Source organism: Phyllostomus hastatus, unplaced genomic scaffold (genome assembly GCF_019186645.2).
Source record: "Phyllostomus hastatus isolate PE091 unplaced genomic scaffold, TTU_PhHast_1.1 phas_contig_402, whole genome shotgun sequence".
Taxonomy (NCBI): Eukaryota; Metazoa; Chordata; class Mammalia; order Chiroptera; family Phyllostomidae; genus Phyllostomus; species Phyllostomus hastatus.
In genome coordinates, this window is record NW_025333873.1 from 141,525 (window position 1) to 157,758 (window position 16,234).

The 16,234-nt window shown below is 52.4% G+C and overlaps 1 protein-coding gene across 2 annotated transcripts in view; it reads right to left on the reverse strand.

The window, feature by feature from the left end:
- Nucleotides 1-14,964, reverse strand: part of EHD3 (EH domain containing 3) — a 28,180-nt gene extending 13,216 nt beyond the window's left edge. For both annotated transcript variants that reach the window (XR_006786363.1, XM_045844658.1), the window contains exons 1-3: nucleotides 14,081-14,964; nucleotides 4,535-4,711; nucleotides 661-758 (exon numbers count right to left, since the gene is read on the reverse strand). Coding sequence is in view for 1 of the 2 variants with exons in the window: in XM_045844658.1 (XP_045700614.1) it covers nucleotides 661-758; nucleotides 4,535-4,711; nucleotides 14,081-14,307 (502 nt within the window). In the remaining variant the exon portion in view is untranslated. The remainder of the gene's footprint in view (nucleotides 1-660; nucleotides 759-4,534; nucleotides 4,712-14,080) is intronic.
- Nucleotides 14,965-16,234: the final 1,270 nt, after the last annotated feature.

The window sequence follows — 16,234 nt, forward strand, 5'->3', positions numbered from 1 at the left end:
TTTTAATCTGCAAACAACCTATATGGTAGCTTATTATCAACCTATATAGTAGGAATTATTTCCTCCTACTTCACAGATGAACCAACCAAAGCAAAGAAACCTGCCCAAGTTCATGTTGCCAGGAAGTGGCAGAGGCAGGCTTTGAACCATGGCAGGCTGGCGACCTCCCTTCATGAGCAATTACCCCATATCTGTCTGGAGTGAACAGTCTTCAAAGTGCTTTCGCACACCAGCTCCCTGTGTCTGGGCCCCAGAGCGAGCAGCTGTCATCCTCGTGTGGTCACGCTGAAGTTCTCTGCATGCACCTGCCTCCCCGGCGTCCTGGGGGCAGGGACTGCAGGGACTTCCGAAGTAACCAGGGCCTGGCCCATGGTAGCTGTGCTTTGCAGAGTGAATAACCTTGACGAGGGAAGTAAGGCAGACACTGATGTCTCCATTTTACAGAGGAGAAGACTGAAGCCAGCTGTCTCCTGAGCTACAGCGGACCCACACTGGTCCTCTGGCCCTACCTAGGATGATTCCATGCAGCACTCGAGGCAGCACCGGCTTATCAAGGGACTGAAAGGCCCGGGGGCTTCTATCCAGGCATGGCAGCGAGAGAACATACCAGAAAGAACACAGCACGGAGCCAGACCCAACCCTACCAGGTACCTCGCTTACCTCGGCTGATCCTTTGCTTCTCCCCAGAGAGGATCCCTGGCGTGTCGATGACGCTGATGCTCTCCAGCACAGGGTTGGGCAGCTGGGCGCACACGAACCTGCAGGAATGAGAGGAAACTGCGTGAGCCGCTGTCCTCTCGCAGCCTCTCGCAGACCTTGTTGCAGCTGCAACTCCCACCTTCGCTGCCCTGGGGCCAGAGGTTCGGAAGCCTGGCTGCCTTCCCATGTAGATGCCTGGGCTCCAGGTCGGACTTAGCCCCAACCGTGGGCCCAGGACCTGTATGTTGAGGAAGCTCCCTGGGTGATCCTGGGCACCTACACGGTGAACCCCTGCTGTCAGGCACATCACAATGTCCAGGACTTGAGCCCTGCTCCCAAGGAACCCAGGCTGGTGAGGAGAGGGGGCACGCACACGGCCACCCACAACATGCGTGTGACCAGCACCCTGGGGTGAAGGTCAGGTGAAGGCTTAGGGAGACCCAAGGGAGAGAGGTGGCTTCCAGGGAGGCTTTCTGGAGGAGGGGACATGGGAGCTGGGTCACACCATGCATGTCTGGGCCTCAAAGGGCTAGCCCAATATCCAACTTTGCTATTAGGGTAGAAGTCAGGCTTTATTCAAGCAAACATGTCTAGTGCTACATCCTGAAGTCCCAAAATACAAACTGGTACACCTAACTTAGATGCTTCTCACTACAAGCCTTCTCCCTTACGTGTCATTTTTGGCGAAAGCTAAAAAGGGGTTTTACTCTCCCAGGTATATTATGTGAGATGGCAGAGATGCAGGACGCACAGAAAAGGGAGGGCTTCACAGAGGAGGCAGCACTGGAACTAAGACTTCAAAAGATAACCAGCATTTGCCAGGCAGACAAGAGGAAGCCAGCACACCCCGCGTACACAAGTTTGTGGGTGCACGTGTGTGCTCTGTGTGTTTGTGTATGAGCGGGTGGGGAGTGAGGAGGAGACAGCGTTCCAGACTGAGACAGAAGTTCATGGCCAAAGAGTAGTGTTACGGGTTGAATTCTGTCCCCCCAAAGAGATCTGTTGAAGTCCTAGCCCCACCATGGAACTCAGAATGTGTCCTTATTTGGAAATAGGGTCTTTGTTGATGTAATTAGTTAAGATCATACAAGAGCACAGTGGGCCCCTGATCCAATAGGACCAGTGTCTTTTTTTTTTAAATTAAGTTTATTAAGGTCACATTGGTTAATAGCATTATGTAAATTTCAGGTGTACAACTTTATCAAACAACACTTTATAAGAAAGGAGAACACGCTGTGGAGAGAGGGACATGCCCAGAGGGAACATCCCGTGTGAAGAAGGAAGCAGAGGTTGGAATCAAGTTTCCACTAGCGAGGGACACCTGGGGCGACCTAAAGAGGGGAGAAGTGAGGGAGGGTGCTCCTCTAGAATCGTCTGAGGGGGCACGGCCCTGCCCGACACCTTGATTTCAGACTCAGGCCTTCAGAACTATGAGATAATACATTTCTGCTGTTTTAAGCCACCGAGTGGTAATTTGTTATGGCAGCCCTAGGTATGCAAGTAGGTGCAAAGGCAGCACGGAATGAGAGAGAGCGTGCACGCACCATCTGGGGTGTGGGGGAAGGTGCACATCGGTGAGGTGTGAACAGGAAGGCTGGAGTGGCCAGAGGCAAGTCTAGACAAGGAAGAGGCGGGGGCCAGATCACAAAGGTCTTGAAAATCACTTGAGAAATCTGGATTTTTTACCAAGGACAGTAGAAACCCATCGGCATGCCTTAAGCAGAAGAGTGACATGATCAGATCGGATGGTTGTCAGCATGTCCAGTTCAGTTCAACAAATCTTTAGGGGGTGCCTGCTACGTTCCTGGCGCTGCGCCAGATAATGGGGGCAGAACAGTGAGTGACACAGCCCCCGTGTTCTCAAAGCCCATGGCTCCCATCATGCCTGAGGCCCAGCCACATGCTGCTCCTTAGGTTCCATGGTGCACACACATGATTTCTCAAATACATCCCGTATTTTGTGGAATTAGGTTTCTGTCTTTTGGTAACCTGGTTGTCATGTGTGTGGGGTGGTGTTTGGGGCCAGGGATGCAGATGAGGCAAAACGCAGGTCAAGCACACAGAGTGAGAAGGGCAAGGTAATGATGATGGGCCTGACTAGGGGGGACACCATGTCATGGGAGCCAGAGAAAAAGGGGACACAGAGCAGACTGGAGGGGGCCTAGCCAGGGAGGCGGGAGGAGAGGTGGGGGAAGGTAAGGGTGGAAGGAGCCTGCTGCTTATGATCACTATGAGGTCCCAGTGACCTTCACACAAGCAGCTGTAATAGGGTGAAGCCACGTTCCACAAGCTTGGGGACAGGAAGTCACAAGGAGGTGAAGCCAAGAAACTTGACTGTGAAGAGAGAGAGAGAGGGTGAAAGTTAGTAGGACCCACTGTAGGGTTTTCAAGAGGAGATATTTCTGTGTGGAAGGGAGGCCAGGGGAGGGTGAAGTTCAGGGCAAGGCAGGAGTCAGACCTTGTGCGGAAGAGAAGCCACAGCTCTCTGCAGCCCGGTGGTAGGAAGTGAGGACAAAGGCAAATGAACTTGTTTACGGGCAGATTTTAAAAAGCCAACTAGATGGACTCTGTGGACGCTGGTTCCCATTTTCTCTAGAAGGGGAAGCAAGGCCCTCTGCTGAATGAGAAGGAGGTTGAGGTGACCGGAGAGTGCTTGGATTCCCACAGAGAAGGACGGGGAGCTGACGAGGGACGCGACATAGGCTGGCTGAGCTATGGTCCTTGCAGTGGACATGCCCGGCAGGTCCCCAGCCACGGTTGGTCTAAATGCCCACCGCCTCAGCAGTCAAATGCTCCTGGAGAAACGCACAGACCTTCCAAGTTCTGGCCACAAGGTTCCTGCACTGAGCCACATTCTTTCAGTCCCCTCTGCTTGCTTTTTTTTTTTTTTTTTAGTTTTGTCTACATGGAACTTTTTTTATTTTTTACTCTTTCAGTGTCACTTCACTCATCACTGACACCATTAAATGCCAGCTTTCCCCAATGGCTGCGTTAGCACTCTTGCCTTGGAGAAGTATATTAGTGTCATCCCATTTTACAGATGGGAAAAGTGAGACACAGAGAAGTAATTTGTCCAAGATCCATGTGCTATTTGGTAGGATTTGAACCCAGGTCTGTCTGAAGCCAAAGCCCACAGTCCTTCCCTTTACTGTAAATACCTCCAATTAGAGAAAGTAGCTTAAAAAATTTTAATGCAATACTCATGCAAGAATGTGGTGTGGATTTATAGACGAAGTGCAATCAGAGGGCATTTTAGTTAAACAGAATAATTACAGGAAGGTCCAGATCAGCCTGTGAAGCATTCCCTAGAGCTTTCTTTGCTCAAATTATCACAATGACCCTGCTGTCCGCAGGCTTTTACTTGTCCAAGAGGAAGAGAAGGTGACCTGTCCAAGGCCACACAGTGAGTTCCATAGGAAAGTCAGTGCTCAAACTCAGGGCTTACGTATTAAGTCCAGGGTTCTCACCACCAAGTAAGAACAATGTCCAGGAACAGCAAAAAGCCTTCCTCTGCCCCTGTCCAGCTGGATGCAAATCCTCTCTGTAAAGAGAGGGCAAAGGCTGGGCATGCTCTCTGCTTTTATTGGCAGGAGGTGCAGAGGGGATGTGATTCAACCTGCCTCTTGGTCAGGAGGAGTCAGCCTACCGCTTGCAGCTCCCACACCCCTAATCTACGGGGACTGACTCAGTTATTTTCCCAGCAAGCTGGGGACAATCAAGACAGACTCTAGGCATGGAAAAGGCAGTAATCCTCCTAAGACCCTGCCCTTTCCCTTCTCACACCCCAAGAAGAAGAAAAGAGAACAGTCAGGGAGTGAGTTCCCACTGCACTCACCTGTTCAAGAATGCATTGCCAAAGGCGTTGAGCTTCCGGAAGGGTTTCTTAGGATCCACCACCAGGGCATTCCCGGGGATGATCCCTTCCACCTCGCCCTGCATCACTGCAATGAAGGAGTCGGTGGTCGGCTCGGGCCCAATCCTCATGCCTGGGAAATCCTGTTCCAGCAGATACCTGGCAGAAGGGAGCACAGTCATAAGGCAGGGGTTCTGCTGGAAGATCAGTGTTGTGTGTCTACCACGAGGCGGGTGATGATGTGCATCATGGCGGAAGGGCGGATCCAGAGCCATGCAATTTCGAGGCAGGGAGAGGTGACCACTGGACAGGGTTCCAAAGACACTGTGGAAGAGGTGGGATCGTAGCTGAACTGAAAATACCAAATCTGTTCTTCTTGGTTCTTATCTTTTGCCCTTCCTGAATCAGAAGAAAAAAAGAGAGCAAGGTTTGGGCTCAGAGCTAGAGCACAGGTTGAAACTGATGGCTGCACAGAGCATTGCGGACTTCACAACTGCAGGTCACCTGCCGAAGGACCTGCACACAGGCATGGCTAGAATGGGACCATCTCTGGGTCTGCTAGCTTTTCATAGGTCATTATTCATTTACCTGCTTAGTCAGTCCTTGAGCATAAAAATAGCTCATACGTGAGACAAAAATACAACCGGTGTGAGAGGCACACTGGGAACTGTGGATCCCCTCCTAGACTTTTGATCCACTCTCTAGGTGGAGGGTCCCTTCCTTTGCTCTTTTTCCAGCCTGAGCAGTGACAGCCCAGGGCAACTGCCCCCTCTGCATCGCTCCCTTTAGAAGTCAAGAGCAAAGGCACATGATGAGCCAGAGAATGAAGAGAACAGCTTATAAGGACAATCGTGTCCTTTTGAAGAAGCTCAGAACAGCTTTGAGCCCGAATAGCATGAGGCTGAATTCAGGGCAGGAGACCGGAACTGCATTGGGTTGGGACTGGCCAGAGGAGAGTCCCAGGGGCATCTTCCAAGTCCAGGACAGACAAGGAGCTAAGGAGAGTATTGACCAACAAACACAGACCCAGGCCGTGAGCCCTCACTGTGTGCGGAGAAACGTTAAAGGCCCGTGCTCAGAGGGAAAAGTAAGGAGGAGAGGCCAAGTCAGAGACTGTTAGTTGGGAAGGGAACCTGAAGACCCCCTGGATCAGTGGTCCTCACCCCAGCTGCCCAGCTGAGCTACGGTGGAGCTCCACCTAATGGTGCCTGGGCTGCCCCACCCACAGGTTCTGACCCATTCACTCAGAGCTGGGGCCCTGGCCACTGGCCCTTCTCAGGAGCCCCCCAGTTGATCCTCATGTGCAGTTGGGGTTGACAACCCTGTCATTTTACTGACAATATCGCTGACACTCAATGGCATTTCCACATGCCAGGTATTATACTGATCTTTACAGGAACATTATCATCTTTGGGTCTCCCAGTAGCCCTTTAGGTAGGTATTGAAGAAACCAAGGCTTGGGAGGGGTATGTGACTTTCTCCTAGCTAACCAGCTGATGGTGGCGTTGAAACCCAGACCTGTATCAGTCTAACACCAAATCCTTTGCTCTTCGGCTGTCTTCTACCCCGAGGAAATCACTACCAGAGGGAGCCAATCAAGGCCCCACAGAAGGTCAGGGCAGAGTTGGGACCAGGGGCCCTGTGTCCAGGGCCCGAGTTCTCTGCTCACCCTGTGCCTCCCCAGGGTGTGCCTGGAGCAGGGTCCTGCTCTGTCCACAGGGTGGTGGCCAGGGAGACTCACTGGCGTTTTTTTCTGGTTCATGGATGTCCTTCTTGTGCCTCTGAGCCATCAGTTTACTCTGTGGTTCAGGCAGTTTAAGGCTGGTTGCTATGGGTCCTCCCCCGGGAGCCAGGAGTGAAGCTGCTGCCCCGGAGGCCACCCCCGCCACACACAGAGGGTTTCATGTCACCTCGGGAAGCCCTTCATCTCCTTCCAGGATCCCAGCCCAGCAGCCTGGGTGTGAAGGCAGGATTTCCTTCATTAGGGGACCATCTTGAAATCTGGCACTCGGGGTGTAGATGAGGATGCATCACAATAACTGCCCACTTAGGCAGAATTTCCTGCTTCCTCGATGTGCCTTCTCCTTGAGGGCCCACAGGAGAGGCAGAGAATCTCAGCAGCCCAGGGCCGAGGACTTGCTTTCTTTACCCATGAGGGATGTGCCCTTCAGAAGGTACGGGGCCTCTGTGAACCTCAGCACCTTCCTCTATAACCTGGGAGATAAAGGTTCCAATGTATCCAGCACCTGTGTTGTGCTGGGCCCTGTTCTAGACTTTCTATGGATTATCTCATTTCATCTTTACATCTACTCTGCGGGGAGTATGCTGACCCTTATTATCTAATAGGCCTAATAAGAAAACCCACCTCATAGGGTGTCCAAGAATGACACTAGTGACAAGCACTTAAAACCAGTACCTGACACCTGGGTGAGCACCCCGTTTTAAAGAGGAGGAGACAGCGGTTAGATCATTGCCTCAGGTTATAGAGTCAGCGAATAGCTGAGCTAGCATTTGAACCTGGCACTTGGATTTGAGAATCATGCTCCTAACCGCACTGCATTTACTGTGTCCTTTCCTGCCTTAGGTCTCCCCTTGACCGGGAAATGTAACAGGGCTGAGCCCCACACGGGACTAGAATGAGGAATGGGACAAGAGGGCCACAGGGGAATGAGGTTTGGCAGGACGCTGTCCAGGGCCCAGGCCTTGGGGGGAAGCTTAGGCTCTGACACCCACAAACCCAGCAGTGCACTCATCTCCGTGCACGGCTGCCCTTGGGGTTCACAGCGAGTCCTCGATGGATGGGGTGTGGCATGCAAAAGCTGTTTCTATCAGGTGACCAGAGCAGGCCCCAAGCCCACTGGCTCTGGAAGGACATTCTTGGGACTTAAAAATAGTACAGTCAGATTCCCCTGGGAAGAAGTTCCATGAGAATCCACGCCATGCCTGGGAAAGCCCAACTCTTCCGACCGAGTGCCGGGAACACCTGCCCGGTGAGCGTGTGGGGAGAAGCCCTGGGCAGGACCTTGGAGGGGGAGGGGGTGGCAAGTGTGAGTTCCAAGGCAGGAGGTGGGTGGTGGTGACGATCAAAGGCTCTCGGGGAAGCTGACAGAGAAGTGGACAGAAGCCATTCCGAGGCAGCTTCGAGAACACCCAGCCTGCACGGGGCCAGATGGCAGCGATGAGGCATCCCGCTGACCCAGCCGGCTCAGATTCCATCCCTGGGAGACGTGCTGCGCTGGCAGACAATCAGAGAAAGGGTGACGCTCCCCAGCAGGACAGGGCCACTTCCCGGGATGTTCTGGGGCCTCGGCCTGGGTCTGCCTGAGCGGGGCCTGGAGGTTGGGCCTGCTGTCCTGCCCGGGACTAAACCACATGATCCCAAACTTGCCGACCGCGCAGGGGCTGGAGAAACACAGAGTCCAGCAGAGCCACCAGCCCATTCAGGGACATAGTGGGGCCACGCAGAGAACCGGAGCTGGGTAAATTCTCAGGGACGTTTGGGTATGGCTTGCAGCACCGAGTGCCCCCTTAACAAAGCCACCACTGTGTCCAGAAAGGACAACCTATTGAGGGATCTCATCACTGCTCCTCTATGGGAAGTGATACAGATCGCCTCTGTTGCCAGGCGAAAGCATTCCCACAGCAGCAGAAACAAAGGGAAGTTCATTCAAGCCTGGGTGGGAACGGCTGCGCTGAGGACACGCAAGGACAAGGAGGGACCTCTGAGGGGCAGGTGCTGTTGTGGGACCTCTACCCAAATTATTCCACCGTGTCAGTCCCACGAGCGCTGTGGGAAGGCAGCACCCTTTCAGTTTCGCGGTGGGGTAAATTGAGATGTAGGTTGCCCAAGTTCACGGCCAAATGAAAATATTTAGCAACTTTGAGAGCTAAAATGAGTAAACACTAAAATCATAAAACAGGTGTAAGAAAGCCCAACACAATTTTGATGTTTTTTTCTGCATATTTTCTTCAGTAAATTATTTCATGACATTTTCATTGTGTGTGTGTGTGTGTGTGTGTGCGAGTACGTGTGTGCCCTGCTTGCCGGGCAATCTGAGCATGTGGTCTGCTTTACTGGTGACCTGAGTACCCAGGGTAAGGCGCAGCCAAGAATCTTAACTCAGTCTGCTTTCCAAGGACCCATCTGCGCGAGGGGCGGGGTGGGGGGTGGGGCAGACCTCAGACCCGAGCGCCCAGGGCAGGGACCAGACAGGCCGCCTCCACAACGGCGCTGCCATGGGCTGGCTCAGTTGGGCGAAGTGCCTTCACGAGTGGCTCCTCCATCACACACATGACTTTGGACATGTCACCCCACAGCCCACTGACTCAGTTTCCCTGGTTTATAAAATGGGGATGATACTTGGTTTCTAACTACAGTGGGTCAAAGGGACGGCATGAAGGTTGTGACATGACGTCCATGAGCCTGGGAAACACAAAGGCTATGCCAGACATGGGCTCGTATTGCAGAGACACCAGTTAGAGAGAACAAACACCGCATTGTTAGCGGTAAGTACTCGGTGCATTTCTTTCTACACAGTCCCCAAATCCAGGCCCAGTGCCTCCTCCGTGAGGCCTTACCTGGTTCGCCCTGTCATCCCAAACCCGATGCCCTTATCTTTAGTAGACTCTAAAGGCACATAACACTTTCTACCTTGTATCATAGGTATTCGTGTTATATCTTCGGTCTCTCTAAGCCTTGGGTACTTCAGCTTTAAAACAGAGTCCAAACAATAATACTTGCCCTGTCAGCCTCATGGGGTTTTAGGGAGACTGTAAAGCACCCCAAAGACACAAAATGAGGGAGGAGGTGGCAGGCCCCCAATGGTGGAGTTGAGGTCTGTGTCAGCCCCCCGTGTCCCTGGGGCACAGCAGCCTCTGCCATGGGATAAGGTGACCCCAGCACAAAGGAGACCAGTGGCCACGCTGTCAGGTCTCCTGCCCGTCCACCCCTCAGCACAGGCTGCTCAGGCTCCTCCTCCAGCCCTCCCTACACATGCCTCCCCTCCCCGCTCATCCCCAGTTTGGGCAGCAGACAGGGGCTTCCCCCACCTCCTGAGGGCCAGCCCCTAAGCCTCTGCTTAGAGAATCGGCTAGAAAGAGGAAAGGAAATGATAAAGTCTGAAGGAGAGTGTCTGGAACAGAGCTGGAGCTGCATAGGTTCTCTCCCCTCCTAATCCTGAGAATGACCCTGTGAGACAGTTGTCACAATTCACATGGCAGAGATAAGCAAACTGAGGTTCAGAAGGGTTAGATCTTGCTAAGGAGTCTCTTGGTTGGTATCTGCTGGAGGCTGGATTCTGCTGAGCAGGCCGTGTTCTTTCCATGGCCTGTCCCCACGTCAACGGTTATGAGATGGAGCCCTTTCTGCAGAGGTGCTACTTCCCCCAGTCAGTGCTCCTCCAGGTGACCTCCACACCTCTGCCTTTAAGGCGGCAGGCAGACCCAGCCTCACTTAGGCACCAGCAGATCAGAGCCCTAACAGGAAAAGGATGTCCACTGAACTCAGGGTGGACAGGACGGAGGTATAGCAGGGACTGTGCCTGGCAGGACAGACCTGGCAGAGGTCAGTGGGTCTGCCTGGAAAGGCGGGCCCTGTCTCCAGGCCTTTAACTTTGCAGACGACCCACTCTCCTGGGGTGGGTGGCGATGCTGTAATGCACGGAGTGAGGCCCGGGCAGTGGGATGCCAGGGTGGTGCCGGGAGATGGAGCAGCCACAGGTAAATGCTGAGTTACCTTCAGGCAGCATTCAAACATCCCCTGAAGAAGTTAGGGAGGTTGAAAGGGTCAGCTGAGCAGCAGCCCCCACTATGTACTCATCCTTCAGTGTCCATGTCATGCTACAGAAGGGCCATGTGATCCTTGAGATTGGCCCAGACCTCCCTGGGCAGAGACACAGGCAGCTCGGCCCTGGCAGCCCCAGGCCTGAGACCCAACCCCCCAGTCCTCTACTTGGCCTGCCTTATGGCTCCTGAGAGCACTGGGCCTTCCTCAGCTCTGGAGCAGCTGGCTACTCACCTCCAGGACCAGGGGGCCAAACGGTGCAAGGGAGGAGGGACTGGAAGCTGCATGCCAGCGAGAGGGTGCGTGGAGGGGGAAAAGGAGCTGAGGCAGGGGAAAGGCTGCCAGGCCAGAGGCACACAGAGCTACTGTACTCCGAAGAGGCGGCCTGTGTTGGAGGGAGCAGCTACCAGGCCCATTTATTGTTTATTTTATTACTCTGGGTTGCCGGGCCGTAGGCCAGGGAAGTTATTTCAGGCAGAGATCATAGCACATTAATTAGTTATTAGAAGAATGTCCTTTTCTGCATGTTCTTCCCGAGAAAAGAAATAGACCCTGCGGCAAGTGCATGTAACTGAAAGTGGGTGGGCACTCCAGAGGCCAAGGCCAAGGGCTGGGGAAGGAAGAGGCAAGTCTTTGTTCCTGAGAGAAAAGGTCCCTCACAGGTTCAGGCCAGGGATGGAGGGCCATTCGTGGAGCTCAGGGCAAGAAGCAGGCGTGGCAGAGGGCAGGGGGGAAGGCACCCCGAGATCTACACCCGGCACACTGTTACCCCAGCGGAGCCTTGGGAAGGGATGTTGTACCAACTCACCCTCTTGCAAAGCAGCCCAGAGATATGACTCTGAATACCAAAATAAATGAATAAACAGAAACAACTCTGTATAACCTTTGGCCTAGTGATTTCACTACTGGGAATCTCTGAGAAAACAGTCAGTCTGTGGAAAAATATTAGGCACAGAGATATTCTGAGTGATTCTACAATAGCAGAAAAATTAGAAACAACCTCAAACATTCAAAAGAAGTAGATTGGTCAAATGAATAATTGCATACACATCAAAGTACCATGAGACTCTTCAAAATAATGCTTACAAAGACTTTTTTTAAATTTACATGAGGACTGCTCATGCTGTAAGTGAAATAAATCAGCAAGCAAAATTGCATTCTGCTGTGATCTGAACTGTGGGACCCGATAGCTAAAAATACTGGAAATGTATAGATTTATATATATGTGAATGATATTTAAAATGGTTTGCCTTGAGTTGTGGCATTATGGGTGATTTCTTTTTCTTTCTTCCTCCAATTCACTCTTCTCTGCATTTTCCAATTCAAAGAAAATAACCGTGCCGTGGATTTAATGAGAAGGAAGGCAAATATGTAATTGGGTTTGGGACAGCCTCCCTGCGCTGCCAGCCCTCCCACCCCGCTGGCGCACTCTCCCTCGGAGGCAGACAGCTTCTGATGCCGGAGCTAAATTCAGTTGCTGACATGAGCGGGGAGAGAAAACTCTGGTACTTGGAGGATAAGAAAGAGGAGGGATCTGCCTCTCCAGGCCTTCCTGTTTCCCTCAGATAACAAATAATCTCTGACACCGAGACCCTGCCACTTTCTTAGACCCAGTTAACAGCCAGCATGACTCAGACAAAGCCACGAGAGAGTCTCAGACAAGAGGCACTTAAACCTGTCTGCTGCTCCCATAGCCTTTCCCCCCAGGGACACCTGCCTTTCTCCACCTTCCCCCTCATCTGGCAAATCAACACTGGGAACCTCCTGTGGCTGAGACCCCAGGTGAGGCCCCAAGGAGCTAAGGCACAGTTGTGAGGGCTGGTGTTACAGGAAGGAGAAGCTCTGAATTACCCAGCTGTGTCCAGAGGACCAGGGAAGGTTCTGCAAGGGCAGGGACCATCTGTAAAGAGCCCGGCCTTCCTGAGGGGCATCATCCAGGCTGGGCAGAGGACACAGACTACAATGAGACCTTACCCAGGACCCAGGCATCTCTAGAGTGTCTGTGGCAGCCACGGGTGTTTAATAAAATAAGGGAGATGGATTAGATCAGAGTTCTCACCCTAAAGTCCAAGGTGGTCCCTGGGCCTACAAAATTATGTGTAAATTTGGGATTATGTGCATCAGTAGGTCCACAGTTTTCATCAGATTTTCAAAGGAGGAGATGACCTTTTAAAATGTTAAGACGCAATGGGTAAGATTCAGAGCTAAGGGCTCTTACAGTTCTAACAATGTAAGAGATCCAAAAGCCAAGCAACCCATCTACCTCTCCCACTCCCCTACCTGGGTACCACACTTCTTAAGAAGTCATTCAGCCTCTCAGAGCTGCTGAGCCCAAGGCTACCCACCCAAAGGCAAACTTGATGTGGTGTTCTGTTCAGACACAACATGTTAGCACGGGGCATGCCCTGCTTCCAGAAGGCTTGTGTTATAAGCTGAACATGAAGGGAAAATTTATATCTAGAAGACCAGTAACCAGACTGTTGTTAACTTGGCTGCTTTTCTTGCCAAACAAAGAATAGTGCTCTGGGTATTGCGGGTTCTCAGTCGGGGAGTGGAAACGAGAGCACCCCTATTTTAAATCCTGTAAGAGATGAACACCATTGACTTCTTTGGACCATGGAAATGCCATCACCACACTGTAGGAGCCTGACTCTCAACACAGAGGACCATATGCACCCTCGATGGCTTGGCAATGGCTGTAAATGAGGCCAAGGAAAATGGCCTGGCCTTGAAGGTTGTGGGGACTGAGGGCTGGAGAGGAGCCTGTCTTCTAAAGATAAGGATTCTCATCACTCAAGTGGACAATATGCAGACCTCTCTGAATGCAGGGTGGACAAGTTGACTTCTTGAGGATCCCTCCAGCCCAAGGATTCTGTAATTGAAGGGCCTGGATGACTCACCTTCAAAATGACAGGCCTGTAGTCTAGCATCTCCTCCCATGCGTCTAGGGCCAGCATCCTGAGTTGGCCTCCCACCCGCTGAGATGACTCTGGACAATGCATTTAACCTCTCTATGCCTCGGTTTTCTCACCTGCCCAGTCAAGGGGCTGGATGAGATGATCATCAATGTCCTTACCACCTCTAAAAGAACTTTAGTATTACAGCTGAGCCATTAAGATTAACAAGGGAAAAGATAAAAAAAACATTTTGTGTCTGGATACCGCTTCTATCCAGTGTCCAAGAACTCTATGTAGGAGCTCTGCTCAGAGAAAAATGATAAAAGAAGGGCAAGTCACACTACCACGCAGGGGGGGCCGGGGCCACAGGGTCCCCAGCCCACCTCTTCAGCTGCAACTCTAAAGCCCCCATGTGAGTGGCTGAAGGCTTTAAAATGCAAGGGAAGTGGAACTGGACATAAAGGGCATGTCCCTTGAAAGTGAGGGTGTAAGCCCCCACCCCTCAAGCATAAAGTACTCTTGGAACCAGGGAATTTCTCATTTGTGCCTCCTAGGCCTTGGTTTCACCATCCATAAAATGGGAAGAATAATAGGATGGCTCTGAATCTTCGCACTTCAAACTGACCACCCAAGCCAAGGCTCCAAGTATGGTGAAGAGGCACTGGGTAGGATGGGGCGGGGGCCAGCAGTGAAATTGTGGGGTAAGCTTTGAATACACGTACATGAAAAGATTTCTTCAGAGCCCACAAATGAAGACGAGACCCAGTGTGGAGGGGGTATCAGGACTGAACGGGGAGGCATAAGCGCTGGGGGCCAGGGTGGGACTGCCCGGGCCCTGGACTGGCTCACCTGATGAAAGTGGTCTTCCCAGTGGAGTACTGGCCCACCAGCAAGACCATGGGCTTGTTGTCAAAATCGGCATCCTCCAGGGCGGGCGAATGAAACTCATGGAAACGGTAATGCTCTTCCAGAGGTAGAAGCTTGGTCTTGTAGAGTTTCTTGAGCCCCTCACTCACCGTCTGGAAGACCTCGGGATCCTTCCTCCGGCGGTCGTCAGAACCCAGCCAGCTGAACATCGCGACTGCTGCTTGCCCCCTGCGCTCGCGCAGCCCCAGCAGGAGGGCGCGGAGTCCCGTGTCCCGGTGCCCTTGGTTCCTGGGGAAGATGCCCCGCAGGGCGTGTCCGCAGAGCTCAGGATCGCGCCGCCGCCTCGCTCACCGGAGCACGGGGCTCAGCCTCACCATGACTGGGGCTCCCGGCTGAAGGTCCCTGGAGCACGTCGCGGGCCGGAGAACAAGCTCTTCTCCTGCGATCAAGCCCAGCCCCTACTCGTCCAGCAACCGAGGACGGAGAAAAATATCGGGGCTGGGTAGAAGGGTTGCGATCTTGGAAATTAAAGTCAAACCTGTAATTAAACTGCCAGATGCTGGAGTCCGCAATCTCCCTCCTAGACCGCCCCTGCTCTGACCCGGGTACAGTTAGGTGCTTCGGCTCCGCTCCTGCCCAGCCGGATGGCGCAAGGGATGCCACGGCCCTGCCCAGCTGGCGGACAGCTCAGCATCCGCATCCGAAGCCCGCAGACCCCGGCACGGGTTTAAATGCCAGCGGTGCAGGAAGCGGACTGCTGGAGGAAGTCCCCGAGTACTGGCAAGGCCAGCCCGGCCACCCGGTCCCGGCCAGGAGAAGCTGAGTAGGGCGCAGCCATGTTTGTGGGCAGATGCTCCGCTCTGGACCCGTGGCTGCTGCCTGGGAAGCAAGTGATGCTGAATCCTGTGGGAACGCTCTGGTATTTCAGTCCCGGGCTCTGGAGGTTTGATTTCGGAACAGCGCCCTCTCAGGGACAGCTGCAAAGACAGAGTTGACCTGCTCCTCATTCTTTCAGCTTTTAAAAGGCCTTCCCTTTAGTTACTGAGTTCCTTAAGAAGGCAGGTACGCTAGCGTATTTGGGAATATTTTTCTTGGAGTATGGAAAGAAGAGTTTAATACCTGGTTACATAAAATGAAAAAAAAAAAAAACAACAACCTGTAACTACCCAAAGTTTTTGCTAGGTCTAGGGTGAAGTCAAAACCATTCCCATTCATTCATTCCAATAATACAAAACAAACAACATCTTTGCAAGTGTTGAGCTGGTAATGTGGGCTCACCAGTTTTGGTGACTATGGATACAAAATTGATCACCGAGATGAGCACATATAGACTCTCCTTTCGAGTCGTTCCTTCCAGGCCAGCTTCACAGAAGAGACAGGAGCCAGGGCCATGGACTCACAGGAGGGAAGAGGGATTCCTTCTGTCTGGATAATTTGAGGAATGCTTCTAAGAAAACATGACTCTGAGGTGGATCTGAAGTGATGAATCTACAGAGAAGAGAGACGACATCCTGGTAGAGTAAAGGGCATTTGCAAAGGCATGGAAACACAGAAGAACTTGGTTTGGTAAAGGCAGAATGAACAATTTCACTAGGGTATAGTGTTCAGGAGGGTGGAAGGGAGTGTCTGAGGCCAGAAAGGCCTTGCTTGCCAAAACAGTCGTCATATAGGGGATAAGGAACCAAAAATAATGTTATTACTGATCATTGCTAGCGTTCAGTGCTCACCCTGTGCAGGCGCCTGGGCTGCGTTCTCAGTGAGCATCTTTCCATTTGAGCTTCTTGGCATTCCCGTGAGACAGATCATATTATCTCCTGTAGCATACCAACAAGAATAGGGGTGGGGACAGTTGGCCAGGTGTAGGCAAAAGAAGTGCGTTGTCTGTAGGAAACTTCAATGCCATGATAAAACCAACTCAGAGTCAGTCAGTCTGCTTTATATTAGCTCCGTTCTAAGCAGTGTCAGTGATAAAACCCTGCTCCCTGCCAAGGCAGATGGCTCGTATACACTCCCGTCCACAGATGAGGAAACAGAGCAGGCTAATGGGCCAGGCGGGACTGCTAATGCTGGTAGCAGGGCAGGGGAGGGACTGGAGGAGCAAAAGAGGCTGGAGGCCAAGAGACAGGCTGGGAAACT